Source organism: Mesoplodon densirostris, chromosome 1 (assembly GCF_025265405.1).
Source record: "Mesoplodon densirostris isolate mMesDen1 chromosome 1, mMesDen1 primary haplotype, whole genome shotgun sequence".
In the NCBI taxonomy this organism is placed as follows: domain Eukaryota; kingdom Metazoa; phylum Chordata; class Mammalia; order Artiodactyla; family Ziphiidae; genus Mesoplodon; species Mesoplodon densirostris.
Window position 1 is genome coordinate 32,535,857 of NC_082661.1, and position 15,383 is coordinate 32,551,239.

The 15,383-nt window shown below is 41.7% G+C and overlaps 1 protein-coding gene across 1 annotated transcript in view; it reads left to right on the forward strand.

Annotated features, from left to right (window-relative positions):
- The window catches only part of PIK3AP1 (phosphoinositide-3-kinase adaptor protein 1), a 114,436-nt gene that overhangs the window by 72,840 nt on the left and 26,213 nt on the right, over window positions 1-15,383 (forward strand). Inside the window, exons 10-11 of the mRNA XM_060095776.1 lie at window positions 809-904; window positions 12,553-12,750. Coding sequence (XP_059951759.1) covers window positions 809-904; window positions 12,553-12,750 — 294 coding nt within the window. The remainder of the gene's footprint in view (window positions 1-808; window positions 905-12,552; window positions 12,751-15,383) is intronic.

Here is a 15,383-nt window from a genome sequence, read left to right on the forward strand (position 1 = left end):
TAACTGTGTGATATGCCTTACTGAACGCAACCTCTTGATATTATCAAAGTTCTACTTTTAACACAAGGCTGAAATTTTGCTCCCAAAATGCATACTTCAGAGTCATAAAGTAACATAAAGTAATGTTGGTTACTAAGGTTTTTAGTAGAATCTGCTGTGACAATTGAATAGTTTTCACACACAGTTTTGGTCCCCATGGGTTTATGCTTAATAGTGAAAAACCAAAGGTCTATGTGCTGCTTCTTATAAATGACCAATTACATGAATGACCTAAAAATAGAGTTCTGGTTGTTATGTTTTTGAGATGGTACTATGTTGATAGAGTGGCTCCCATACATTCTTTTTAACTGTTGAAAATGGTTCATTGTTTAAATAAATTACAATTTATCTATTCTTTGTTGTTTCTGCCTCCAATTATTTGTTGTTGTCCTTTTATTTTTTATTTTTTTGCTGTTATAAAGACTACAGTTATATATTTAAAAATTAGGCAAATTCTTTCAAACACAAATGAGCATATCTATACCTTTTGAGTCCTGTGGTCTAGGAAAGGGCCTGAAGGTTGTAAATGTTGCTCTCCTTTATACCCCATATTTACTGAGTGTCCTTATTGAGTAGGTAGATAATTGGATGTATGGATGCATGCATGGACCTATGGATGTATGGGTGATTAGACGGATGGATGGGTAGATGGATGGTTTAATGAATTCTTGAATCTCTTGATTTGTCAAACCTTGTATATCCACTTATAAAATGTCCTTGTCTATGTGGAAGAACAACATATAAAGTCTTAGTCTCCTTTTCCTTCTAGATGTTGAAATGCTTCAGGCCAGTACATCTAATCCAATCCCCGGAGATGGTTTCTCTCGGACCACTAAGGATTCTATGATCCGCAAGTTTTTAGAAGGTAAGTTGCAGCAGTGAGCAGGGAAACAAAAAGAGGGAAAGAGAAATAAATGTTAGATATTGCCTGGCTCCCTATGAGGGTTGCTCCACTCAAGGAATGGGCTGCCATGTACAAGCCACATGGTGTGCTTGAAGGCACTCTATTCCCACGAGCTCCCCCATCAGCCTATTACAAGTAAGCCAGAAGTTCCCACCACTGGAGCCACTGCTTTGGGTAAACAAGTTGCCTTTAGCAAAATCTCTTTTTAAATACACTTGTTTATTTTAATTTGACCAAAATTTAATGAGTACCTACTATGAGCAAAGCACTATTTTAGTTGTTGGGCTAGGGGACACAAAGGAAAATAAGATATAACCAATACCCTCAAGAGGCTTTACTTTCTGGTGAAGGAGGAGAACATAGGGGAACATACACAGGTATTATTAAGTCAAGGCTGTATTGAAGAGTGATTATATGTATGTTGTCCAGTTTTCCCACTATTTATGAAGAGATTGTCTTTGCGCCCCATGTATTCTTGGCTCCTTTGTCATAAATTAATTGATCATATAAGCATGAGTTTATTTCTGGGCTTTCTATTTGTTCTCATTGATCTACAGAAGTCCATTTTTCTGCCAGTACTATACTGTTTTGATTACTATAGCTTTATAGTATAGTTTGAAATCAGAAAGTATGATACTTTCAGCTTTGTTCTTCTTTCTCAAGATTGCTTTGGCTATTTGGGGTATTTTGTGTTTCCCTACACATTTTAGAATTATTTGTCCTAGTTCTGTGAAAAATGCTATTGGTATTTGATAGAGATTGCATTGAATCCATAATTTGCCTTGGGCAGTATGGTCATTTTAACAATATTAATTCTTCCAGTCCACGAATGTGGTATATCTTTCCAGTTGTTTGTGTTGTCTTCAGTTTCTTTCATAAATGTCTTATAATGTTCAGAGTACAGGTCTTTTACCTCTTTGGTTAGATTTATTCCTAGGTATTTTATTCTTTTTGATGCAATTGTAATTGGGATTTTTTTCTTAATTTCTGTTTCTTATAGTTTATTATTAGTGAACACAACAGATTTCTGTATATTAATTTTGTATTCTGCAACTTAACTGAATTCATTTACTAGTTCTAATAGTTGTTTGTGGGTTTTTTTTGGCTGTGTTGGGTCTTCATTGCTGTGCACGGGCTTTCTCTAGTAGTGGCGAGTGGGGGCTTCTCTTCGTTGCAGTGCATGGGCTTCTCATTGTGGTGGCTTCTCTCGTTGTGGAACACGGGCTCTAGGCACGTGGGCTTCAGTAGTTGCAACACGCAGGCTCAGTGGTTGTGGCTCACGGGCTCTAGAGCACAGGCTCTGTAGTTGTGGTGCATGGGCTTAGTTGCTCTGTGGCATGTGGGATCTTCCCGGACAAGGGATCAAACCCGTGTCCCCTGCATTGGCAGGCGGATTCTCAACCACTGCGCCACCAGGGAAGCGCCACTTGTTCTAGTAGTTTTTTGATGGCATCTTTAGGATTTCCTATATGCAGTATCATGTTATCTGCAAACAGTGACCTTTTTTCTCTTTCCTTTCTGATTTGGATTCCTTTTATTTCTTTTTTAAAAAAATTTATTTTTTTAAATTTTATTTATTTTTGGCTGTGTTGGGTTTTCGTTGGCATGTGCGGGCTTTCTCTAGTTGTGGCAAGTGGGGGCTACTCTTCATTGCGGTGAACAGGCTTCTCATTGTGGTGGTTTGTCTTGCTGCGGAACACGGGCTGTAGGCACAGGGGCTTTAGTAGTTGTGGCACATGGGCTCAGTAGTTGTGGCTCATGGGCTCTAGAGTGCAAGCTCAGTAGTCATGGCACATGAACTTAGTTGCTCCGTGGCACGTGGGACCTTCCCAGACCCAGAATTGAACCGTGTCCCCTGCATTGGCAGGCGGACTCTTAACCACTGCACCACCAGGGAAGTCCCTGTTATTTCTTTTTCTTGTATGATTACTATGGCTAGGACTTCCAATATTATGTTGTTCCTGATCTTAACAGAAATGTTTTCAGCTTTTCACCATTGAGTATGATGTTAACTGTGGGCTTGTTATATATGGCTTTTATTATGTTGAGGTGTGTTCCCTCTATACCCACTATGTTGAGAGTTTTTATCATAAATGGATGTTGAATTTTGTCAAAAGCTTTCTCTGTATCCATTGAAATGAGCATATGATATTTATTCTTTAATTTGTTAATATGATGTATCACGTTAATTGATTTGCAGATATTGAGTCATTTTTGCATCCTTGGGATTAAATCCCACTTCACCATGGTGCATGATCCTTTTAACGCATTGTTGAATTCCTTTTGCTAATATTTTGTTGAGGACAGTTTTGCATCTATGTTCATCAAGGATATTGGCCTGTAATTTTCTTTTTTTTTTGATGTCTTTGTCTGCTTTGGGTATCAGGGTGATGCTGGCATCATAGATGAATTCAGCCACTCTATGTCTTTTTTTTTTTTTTTTTTTTTAATTTTTTTTTATTTTACAAATTTAATCAGTTATACATATACATATGTTCCCATATCCCCTCCCTTTTGCGTCTCCCTCCCACCCTCCCTATCCCACCCCTCCAGGCGGTCACAAAGAACCGAGCTGATCTCCCTGTGCTATGCGGCTGCTTCCCACTAGCTCTCTACCTTACATTTGGTAGTGTATATATGTCCATGCCGCTCTTTCACTTTGTCACAGCTTACCCTTCCCCCTCCCCATATCCTCAAGTCCATGCTCTAGTAGGTCTGTGTCTTTATTCCTGTCTTACCCCTATGTTCTTGATGACATTTTTTTCTTAAATTCCATATATATGTGTCAGCATACAGTATTTGTCTTTCTCTTTCTGACTTACTTCACTCTGTATGACAGACTCTAGGTCCATCCACCTCATTACAAATAGCTCAATTTCATTTCTTTTTATGGCTGAGTAATATTCCATTGTATATATGTGCCACATCTTCTTTATCCATTCATCCGATGATGGACACTTAGGTTGTTTCCATCTCCGGGCTATTGTAAATAGGGCTGCTATGAACATTTTGGTACATGTCTCTTTTTGAATTATGGTTTTCTCAGGGTATATGCCCAGTAGTGGGATTGCTGGGTCATATGGTAGATCTATTTGTAGTTTTTTAAGGAACCTCCATACTGTTCTCCATAGTGGCTGTACCAATTCACATTCCCACCAGCAGTGCAAGAGTGTTCCCTTTTTTCCACACCCTCTCCAGCATTTATTGTTTCTAGATTTTTTGATGATGGCCATTCTGACTGGTGTGAGATGATATCTCATTGTAGTTTTGATTTGCATTTCTCTAATGAGTAAAGATGTTGAGCATCCTTTCATGTGTTTGTTGGCTGTCTGTATATCTTCTGTGGAGAAATGTCTATTTAGGTCTTCTGCCCATTTTTGGATTGGGTTGTTTGTTTTTTTGCTATTGAGCTGCATGAGCTGCTTATAAATTTTGGAGATTAATCCTTTGTCAGTTGCTTCATTTGCAAATATTTTCTCCCATTCTGAGGGTTGTCTTTTGGTCTTGTTTATGGTTTCCTTTGCTGTGCAAAAGCTTTTAAGTTTCATTAGGTCCCATGTGTTTATTTTTGTCTTTATTTCCATTTCTCTAGGAGATGGGTCAGAAAGGATCTTGCTGTGATTTATGTCATAGAGTGTTCTGCCTATGTTTTCCTCTAGGAGTTTGATAGTGTCTGGCCTTACATTTAGGTCTTTAATCCATTTTGAGCTAATTTTTGTGTATGGTGTTAGGGAGTGATCTAATCTCATACTTTTACATGTCCCTGTCCAGTTTTCCCAGCACCACTTATTGAAGAGACTGTCCTTTCTCCACTGTACATTCCTGCCTCCTTTATCAAAGATAAGGTGACCATATGTCCGTGGGTTTATCTCTGGGCTTTCTATCCTGTTCCATTGATCTATCTTTCTGTTTTTGTGCCAGTACCATACTGTCTTGATTACTGTAGCTTTGTAGTATAGTCTGAAGTCAGGGAGCCTGATTCCTCCAGCTCCATTTTTTGTTCTCAAGATTGCTTTGGCTATTCGGGGTCTTTTGTGTTTCCATACAAATTGTGAAATTTTTTGTTCTAGTTCTGTGAAAAATGCCATTGGTAGTTTGATAGGTATTGCATTGAATCTGTAGATTGCTTTGGGTAGTAGAGTCATTTTCACAATGTTGATTCTTCCAATCCAAGAACATGGTACATCTCTCCATCTATTTGTATCATCTTTAATTTCTTTCATCAGTGTCTTATAATTTTCTGCATACAGGTCTTTTGTCTCCTTAGGTAGGTTTATTCCTAGATATTTTATTCTTTTTGTTGCAATGGTAAATGGGAGTGTTTCCTTGATTTCACTTTCAGATTTTTCATCATTAGTATATAGGAATGCCAGAGATTTCTGTGCAATAATTTTGTATCCTGCAACTTTACCAAATTCATTGATTAGCTCTAGTAGTTTTCTGGTAGCATCTTTAGGATTCTCTATGTATAGTATCATGTCATCTGCAAACAGTGAGAGCTTTACTTCTTCTTTTCCCATTTGGATTCCTTTTATTTCCTTTTCTTCTCTGATTGCTGTGGCTAAAACTTCCAAAACTATGTTGAATAAGAGTGGTGAGAGTGGGCAACCTTGTCTTGTTCCTGATCTTAGTGGAAATGGTTTCAGTTTTTCACCATTGAGGACGATGCTGGCTGTGGGTTTGTCATATATGGCCTTTATTATGTTGAGGAAAGTTCCCTCTATGCCTACTTTCTGCAGGGTTTTTATCATAAATGGGTGTTGAATTTTGTCAAAAGCTTTCTCTGCATCTATTGAGATGATCATATGGTTTTTCTCCTTCAACTTGTTAATATGGTGTATCACATTGATTGATTTGCGTATATTGAAGAATCCTTGCATTCCTGGAATAAACCCCACTTGATCATGGTGTATGATCCTTTTAATGTGCTGTTGGATTCTGTTTGCTAGTATTTTGTTGAGGATTTTTGCATCTATGTTCATCAGTGATATTGGCCTGTAGTTTTCTTTCTTTGTGACATCCTTGTCTGGTTTTGGTATCAAGGTGATGGTGGCCTCGTAGAATGAGTTTGGGAGTGTTCCTCCCTCTGCTATATTTTGGAAGAGTTTGAGAAGGATAGGTGTTAGCTCTTCTCTAAATGCTTGATAGAATTCGCCTGTGAAGCCATCTGGTCCTGGGCTTTTGTTTGTTGGAAGATTTTTAATCACAGTTTCAATTTCAGTGCTTGTGATTGGTCTATTCATATTTTCTATTTCTTCCTGAGTCAGTCTTGGCAGGTTGTGCATTTCTAAGAATTTGTCCATTTCTTCCAGGTTGTCCATTTTATTGGCATAGAGTTGCTTATAGTAATCTCTCATGATCTTTTGTATTTCTGCAGTGTCAGTTGTTACTTCTCCTTTTTCATTTCTAATTCTATTGATTTGAGTCTTCTCCCTTTTTTTCTTGATGAGTCTGGCTAATGGTTTATCAATTTTGTTTATCTTCTCAAAGAACCAGCTTTTAGTTTTATTGATCTTTGCTATCGTTTCCTTCATTTCTTTTTCATTTATTTCTGATCTGATTTTTATGATTTCTTTCCTTCTGCTAACTTTGGGATGTTTTTGTTCTTCTTTCTCTAATTGCTTTAGGTGCAAGGTTAGGTTGTTTATTCGAGGTATTTCCTGTTTCTTAAGGTGTGATTGTATTGCCATAAACTTCCCTCTTAGAACTGCTTTTGCTGCATCCCATAGGTTTTGGGTCGTCGTGTCTCCATTGTCATTTGTTTCTAGGTATTTTTTAATTTCCTCTTTGATTTCTTCAGTGATCACTTCGTTATTAAGTAGTGTATTGTTTAGCTTCCATGTGTTTGTATGTTTTACAGCTTTTTTCCTGTAATTGATATCTAGTCTCATAGCATTGTGGTCGGAAAAGATACTTGATACAATTTCAATTTTCTTAAATTTACCAAGGCTTGATTTGTGACCCAAGATATGATCTATCCTGGAGAATGTTCCATGAGCACTTGAGAAAAATGTGTATTCTGTTGTTTTTGGATGGAATGTCCTATAAATATCAATTAAGTCCATCTTGTTTAATGTATCATTTAAAGCTTGTGTTTCCTTATTTATTTTCATTTTGGATGACCTGTCCATTGGTGAAAGTGGGGTGTTAAAGTCCCCTACTATGATTGTGTTACTGTCGATTTCTCCTTTTATGGCTGTTAATATTTCCCTTATGTATTGAGGTGCTCCTATGTTTGGTGCATAAATATTTACAATTGTTATATCTTCTTCTTGGATTGATCCCTTGATCATTATGTAGTGTCCTTCTTTGTCTCTTCTAGTAGTCTTTATTTTAAAGTCTATTTTGTCTGATATGAGAATTGCTACTCCAGCTTTCTTTTGGTTTCCATTTGCATGGAATATCTTTTTCCATCCCCTTACTTTCAGTCTGTATGTATCTCTAGGTCTGAAGTGGGTCTCTTGTAGACAGCATATATATGGGTCTTGTTTTTGTATCCATTCAGCCAGTCTGTGTCTTTTGGTGGGAGCATTTAGTCCATTTACATTTAAGGTAATTATTGATATGTATGTTCCTATTCCCATTTTCTTAATTGTTTTGGGTTCGTTATTGTAGTTCTTTTCCTTCTGTTGTGTTTCTTGCCTAGAGAAGTTCCTTTAGCATTTGTTGTAAAGCTGGTTTGGTGGTGCTGAACTCTCTCAGCTTTTGCTTGTCTGTAAACGTTTTAATTTCTCCATCAAATCTGAATTAGATCCTTGCTGGGTAGAGTAATCTTGGTTGCAGGTTTTTCTCCTTCATCACTTTAAGTATGTCCTGCCACTCCCTTCTGGCTTGTAGAGTTTCTGCTGAGAGATCAGCTGTTATCCTGATGGGGATTCCCTTGTGTGTTATTTGTTGTTTTTGCCTTGCTGCTTTTAATATGATTTCTTTGTGTTTAATTTTTGACAGTTTGATTAATATGTGTCTTGGTGTATTTCTCCTTGGATTTATTCTGTATGGGACTCTCTGTGCCTCCTGGACTTGATTAACTATTTCCTTTCCCATATTAGGGAAGTTTTCAACTATAATCTCTTCAAATATTTTCTCAGTCCCTTTCTTTTTCTCTTCTTCTTCTGGAACCCCTATAATTCGAATGTTGGTGCGTTTAATGTTGTCCCAGAGGTCTCTGAGACTGTCCTCTGTTCTTTTCATTCTTTTTTCTTTATTTTGCTGTGCAGCAGTTATTTCCACTATTTTATCTTCCACCTCACTTATCCGTTCTTCTGCCTCAGTTATTCTGCTATTGATCCCATCTAGAGTATTTTTTATTTCATTTATTGTGTTTTTAATCGATGCTTGATTCGTCTTTAGTTCTTCTAGGTCCTTGTTAACTGTTTCTTGCATTTTGTCTATTCTATTTCCAAGATTTTGGATCATCTTTACCATCATTATTCTGAATTCTTTTTCAGATAGACTGCCTATTACCTCTTCATTTGTTAGGTCTGGTGGGTTTTTATCTTGCTCCTTCTCCTGCTGTGTGTTTTTCTGTCTTCTCATTTTGCTTATGTTACTGTGTTTGGGGTCTCCTCTTTGCAGGCTGCAGGTTCGTAGTTCCCGTTGTTTTTGGTGTCTGTCCCCAGTGGCTAAGGTTGGTTTAGTGGGTTGTGTAGGCTTCTTGGTGGAGGGGACTACTGCCTGTGTTCTGGTGGATGAGGCTGGATCTTGTCTTTCTGGTGGGCAGGTCCACGTCTGGTGGTGTGTTTTGGGGTGTTTGCGGACTTTTTATGATTTGAGGCAGCCTCTCTGCTAATGGGTGGTGTTGTGTTCCTGTCTTGCTAGTTGTTTGGCATAGGGTGTCCAGCACTGTAGCTTGCTGGTCGTTGAGTGAAGCTGGGTGCTGGTGTTGAGATGGAGATCTCTGGAAGATTTTCGCCGTTTGATATTATGTGGAGCTGGGAGGTCTCTTGTGGACCAGTGTCCTGAAGTTCGCTCTCCCACCTCAGAGGCACAGCACTGACTCCTGGCTCCTCAATTTGGGATGATTTGTTGTCTATTCATGTATTCCACAGATGCAGGGTACATGAAGTTGATTGTGGAGCTTTAATCCGCTGCTTCTGAGGCTGCTGGGAGAGGTTTCCCTTTCTCTTCTTTGTTCTCACAGCTCCTGGGTCTCAGCTTTGGATTTGGCCCCGCCTCTGCGTGTAGGTCGCCGGAGGGCGTCTGTTCTTCGCTCAGACAGGACAGGGTTAAAGGAGCAGCCTCTTCGGGGACTCTGGCTCACTCAGGCCGGGCGGGAGGGAGGGGCACGGGAGGGGCACGGAGTGCGGGGCGTGCCTGCGGCGGCAGAGGTCGGCGTGATGTTGCACCAGCCCGGGGCGCGCCGTGCGTTCTCCCAGGGAAGCCGCCCCTGGATCCCGGGACCCCGGCAGTGGCAGGCTGCACAGGCTCCCGGAAGGGCGGTGTGGACAGTGTCCTGCGCTCGCACACAGGCTTCTTGGCGGCGGCAGCAGCAGCCCCAGCGTCCCACGCCCGTCTCTGGGCTCCGCGCTTTCAGCCGCGACTCGCGCCCGTCTCTGGAGCTCCTTTACGCGGCGCTCTTAATCCCCTCTCCTCGCGCACCAGGAAACCAAGAGGGAAGAAAAAGTCTCCTGCCTCTTCGGCAGCTCCAGAGTTTTCCCGCACTCCCTCCCGGCTAGCTGTGGCACATTAGCCCCCTTCAGGCTGAGTTCTCGCCGCCAGTCCCAGTCCTCTCCCTGCGCTCTGACCGAAGCCCGAGCCTCAGCTCCAGCGCCGCCCGCCCTGGCGGGGGAGCAGACAAGCCTCTCGGGCTGGTGAGTGCCGCTCGGCACCGCTCCTCTCTGCGGGAATCTCTCTGCTTTGCCCTACCCAGGTATGTGGGGAGTTTCTTGCCTTTTGGGAGGTCTGGGGTCTTCTGCCAGCGTTCAGTAGTTGTTCTGTAGGAGTTGTTGCACGTGTAGCTGTATTTCTGGTGTATCTGTGGGGAGGAAGGTGATCTCCGCGTCTTGACTCTATGTCTTTTGATTGGAACATTTAGTCCATTTACAGTTAAAGCAATTTATTGGTAGGTATGTGCTTATTGCCATTTTGTTAATGTTTTCTGGTTGGTTTTTAATATCTCTTTTTGGTTCCTTTCTTCTTTTCCTATTTTCTTGTGATTTGATGACTATCTTTAGTGTTATGTTTGGATTCCTTTCTCTTTTTGTATATGTATCTATAATAGATTTTTGGTTTGTGATTACCATGAGGTTTTTTGTGTTTTTTTAAAATTTTTATTTATTTATTTATTTATTTATTTATTTATTTATTTATTTATGGCTGAATTGGGTCTTCGTTGCTGCATACGGGCTTTCTTTAGTTGCAGCGAGTGGGGGCTACCCTTCATTGCAGTGCATGGTCTTCTCATTGCGGTGGCTTCTCTTGTTGCGGAGCACGGGCTCTAGGCGTGAGAGCTTCAGTAGTTGTGGCATGTGGGCTCAGTAGTTGTGGCTCGTGGGCTTAGTTGCTCTGTGGTATGTGGGATCTTCCCAGACCAGGGCTCGAACCGGTGTCCCCTACATTAGCAGCCGGATTCTTTTTTTTTTAAATTTATTTTATTTATTTATCTTTGGCTGTGTTGGGTCTTCATTGCTGTGCGCGGGCTTTCTCTGGTTGTGGCAAGCAGGAGCTACTCTTCATTGTGGTACACGGGCTTCTCATTGCGGTGGCCTCTCTTGTTGCAAAGCATGGGCTCTAGGTGTGCAGGCTTCAGTAGCTGTGGCTCACAGTCTCAGTAGTTGTGGCACATGGGCTTAGTTGCTCCGCGGCATGTGGGATCCACCTGGACCAGGGCTTGAACCCTTGTCCCTTGCACTGGCAGGCAGATTCTTAACCACTGTGCCACCAGGGAAGTCTCACAACCCTGAATTTTTACCTGCCTCCAATGTTTAATGTCTTTGATTTCATATTTCACACCTTTCTGTTTTGTGTATCCCTCAGCTACTTATTGTGAATATAGATGATTTTAATACTTTTGTCTTTTAACCTTCCTACTAGCTTTATAAGTGGTTGATCTGCATATTTACTGTATATTTGCCTTTATCAATGAGATTTTTCTTTTTTTAATTTTCATATTTCTAGTTGTGGTATTTTCTTTTCTGCTTAGAGAAGTCCCTTTAACACTTTCTGTAAAGCCAGCTTAATGGTGCTGAATGTTTTTAGCTTTTGCTTGTCTGTAAAACTCTTTATCTCTCCTTCAAATATGAATGATATCCTTTCTGGGTAGAGTATTCTTGGTTGTAAGCTTATTTTTATCACGTTAAATATGATATCACTCCCTTCTGGCCTGCAAAATTTCTGCTAAAAAGCAGCTGGTGTTCTTATGGGAGTTCCCTTATATGTAACTAGTTGCCTTTCCCTTGCTGCTTTTAATATTCTCCCTTTATCTTTTTTTTTTTTTTTTTTTTTTTTTTGCGGTATGCGGGCCTCTCACTGTTGTGGCCTCTCCCGTTGCGGAGCACAGGCTCCGGACGCGCAGGCTCAGTGGCCATGGCTCATGGGCCCAGCCGCTCCGCGGCACGTAGGATCTTCTCGGACCGGGGCACGAACCCATGTCTTCTGCATCGGCAGGCGTCCGCTGCACCACCACTGCACCACCAGGGAAGCCCCTCCCGTTATCTTTAATTTTTGCCATTTTAATTACAATGTGTCTTGGTGTGGACCTTTTTGGGTTGATCCTGTTTGGGACTCTCTGTGTTTCCTGGACCTGAATGTCTGTTTCCTTTCCCAGGTTAGGGAAGTTTTCATCTATTATTTCTTCATGTACGTTCTCTGCCCCTTTTGCTCTCTTTTCTCCTTCAGAGATCCAATAATGGGAAAGTTAGCATGCTTGATGTTGTCTCAGAGATCTCCTAAACTATCCTTATTTTTTTAAATTCTTTTTTCTTCTTTTCTGTTCAGCTTGAGTGATTTCCACTATTCTGTCTTCCAGTTCAATGATCTATTCCTCTGTATTATCTCATCTACTATTAACTCCTTCTGGTGTATTTTTAAATTTCAGTTATTGTATCTTTCAGATCTGCTTGGTTCCTTAAATTTTTGAACTCTTTCTTAAACTTCTCACTGTGTTCATCCATTCCTCTCCCAAGTTCATTGAACATCTTTATGATCATTATCTTCACTCTTTATCAAGTAGATTGCTTATCTCCACTATGCTTAGTTCTTCTGGGGTTTTTCTTGTTCCTTCATTTAGAATATATTTCTCTGTCCCTCATTTTGCCTAATTCTCTCTTTTAATTTTTGTGTATTAGGTAGCTTGGTGATGTTTGCCAATCTTAGAGTGGTGGCCTTATGTAGCAGATGTCTGTGGGGCCCAGTAGCATGCTCCCCTCTGGTCACCAGAGCTATACGTTCTAGTGGTGCCCCATGGGTCTTTCTGTTGTGGCAGGGCCAACTACTGTGGGTGTGCAGGTAGGTGGGGCTGGCCCCCGGCCTGGTTGGCTGCCAGGCCCTACCTAATGTGGAGGTGGCCAGCTTGCTGATGTGCAGAGCTGGGTCCCAGGGCAGCTGGCTGCATGACTTGGGGGTCCCAGGGTTTGACAATTGCTTTCAGTCACCTTTCTCTCTGTTTCTAGGCAACAGCATGGGAATGTCCAGTTTGGAGAGGGAGGTACACCATCTCGGTCAGGAAAAAGATGTTTATCACACAGTGGATGATGATGAGGCCTCTTCCGTGAACTTGGCCAACAGGCCCCCTGTCCCAGTGCCCAGGCCAGAGGCCAGTGCTTCTGGCACTCACCAGCTGTCTGACAAGGAACCATACATTTCTAAAGGCAAGTGTGGCAGGGAATGATGCACAGTAGGGTCTTCAGAACCTCTCAGCAGGAATTCCCTGGATCTTCTACTTCCTGAACCATTGCTCAAGACCATTCCCTTCTGAATGGTCTCCAACCGGCCCCAGGAGACAGAGTCAGAGCTTGGGGCAGATTCTGGAACTAGACTGGGGCAGTGGTCAGATTCAGTTCTGGCCTTCCTGGAGGAATTTATGCATAGTGTGAAGACAGAGAGAAACAAGATGTCCCTCTACTCCAAATGGCAAGATCCCTGGTAAATTTGTATCTCCTGAAACTCTCATTATTATTAATTTTTAATAGTTAACATTTATTGAAATCTACCAAGAGTGCTCTATTTGGAATATGTCATAATAATCTATTAGGTAAGGGCCATTATCATCCCCATTTTACAGATGAGGAAAATGTAAGCCCTCATTTTTGAGGCTTACAGAGGTCACTTGATTATCAAGTAGCAGAGCCAGGATTTGAACTCAAAGAATCTGACTCCACAACCTTGGCTTTCAGCCACAATGCTATGCTGTCTACCTTCGTATTGATAAAAGTTGGTGATAATTGGGTTTTGACCCATAATGATCCCTGGGACATTAGTTAGATGCTGATAGCATTGTCAGTTTCACTATCTTTCAGGACTTGATTTTATTAATATGATTACAAGTACCGTAAGAGTATAGGAATTGCCGGATCTGTGCACTTGACCTCCGTTCCATTTTTTTAAAATAAATTTATTTACTTATTTATTTATTTATATTTGGCTGCATTGGGTCTTTGTTGCTGTGCACGGGCTTTCTCTAGTTGTGGCGAGTGGGGGCTACTCATTGCAGTACGTGGGCTTCTTATTGCGGTGACTTCTCTCATTGCGGAGCACGGGCTCTAGGCACGCGAGCTTCAGTAGATGTGGCATGCAGTCTCAGTAGTTGTGGCTCGTGGACTCTAGAGTGCAGGCTCAATAGTTGTGGCGCATGGGCTTAGTTGCTCTGCGGCATGTGGGATCTTCCCAGACCAGGGCTCGAACCTGTGTCCCCTGCATTGGCAGGTGGATTCTTAACCACTGCGCCACCAGGGAAGTCCCTCCACTCCATTTTTAATAGTATAAGCAAGTTGTGGAAGGTATGGCAAAGATTATAAACTGGGGAAGATAGCCCTCAACCAGAGCCCCAGGTAGTTGGGCTGGGCTTGTCAAATAAGGTACAGCATGCCTCGTTAAGTATGAATTTAAGACAAACAGCAAATAATTTTTTAGTGTAAGTGTGTCCCAAATATTGCACTCTTTTTTTCAGTTTTGGTTTTGGTTTGTTAAATCTGGCAACCTTAAATTGGGTAGAAACACAGTGTGGGGGATATTATATATTGCCTAGTGCCATCAGTGCTCATGGTTTGCCCTCCCTTGGATGGCATCTCCTTTGGTGTGTGTAGCAGACACAGTGAGTGTCCTGCTCAAATCTCCCCAGCTCTTTAAGTTTTTGTGCCCACTGGATGGACCCTGCCTGTTAGAACCTGTGTCTTTTAGCCTGATGGCTTTCTTGGGCAGGACAGGCTGGAAGAGTTGGGGGATTATCACCCCTGGATGCAGCCCTCAACCACTGACTGAGTAGAGTTGTTGCCTGAGTACCCTAGCTTACTTGCCCCTTTACTGGGAGAACTCTGGGGTGCATGCTCTACATTGCTTTCCAGAGCTCCCCAGCTTGCCCATCATGGTGACTTACTGGATAACCCACCATTTATTGCTTTATCCACTTCCCCATCTTACCTACCTTACATAGTCTACATGTACTTGGATCACTGTCCCCAGGTCTGCTGCTTCTTTTTTTTTTTTAAGAGACATATTTTCCAGTGTTCTTTTTTTAAAATTAATTAATTTACTTATTTATTTTTGGCTGTGTTGGGTCTTCATTGCAGTGTGCGGGCTTCTCATTGCGGAGCATGAGCTCTAGGTGCACAGGCTTCAGTAATTGTGGCACACAGGCTCAGTAGTTGTGGCTTGCGGGTTCTAGTGCACAGGCTCAGTAGCTGTGGCACACAGGCTTAGTTGCTCAGCGGCATGTGGGATCTTCCTGGATCAGGGATCAAACCCATGTCCCCTGCACTGGCAAGTGGATTCTTAACCACTGCACCACCAGGGAAGTCCCCCAGGTCTGCTTCTAAGGGAACCCAAATGAAGAAGCTTGCAAATATATATATATTGATAATGCCTAAATGGCAGGGGGTGCGGAGAGGGTGTTGATGATCTGGCTCACTGTGGGAAGTTCAGTTGGGAGGGGCATAGGTGGTTCCTAAAGAGCCTTGATGGACCTGCTAGGAAACTGTGAGGAGGAAAGGAGAGGGGCAGGAGATGACAAACAGGGCAATGGTTTGGAGCCCAGGACACCTGGGTTCAAGTCTCAGCTCTTACATTTTTCAGCTGTACAGTATGGAACATTGGGTAAGTCATTTCACCCTCTTTAGCCTTAGTTTCCTCATCTATAAAATGGGTATCATAATAATATATGTATACAATGATGCATAATAATACTCTGCCAGAGCCTTATTGTGAGGGTCAGATGAAATAATACATGAGGAACTATTTTATAAACTGTAAAGCACTGAGTAGACATCCCTTGTGTTAACTAGTAAGC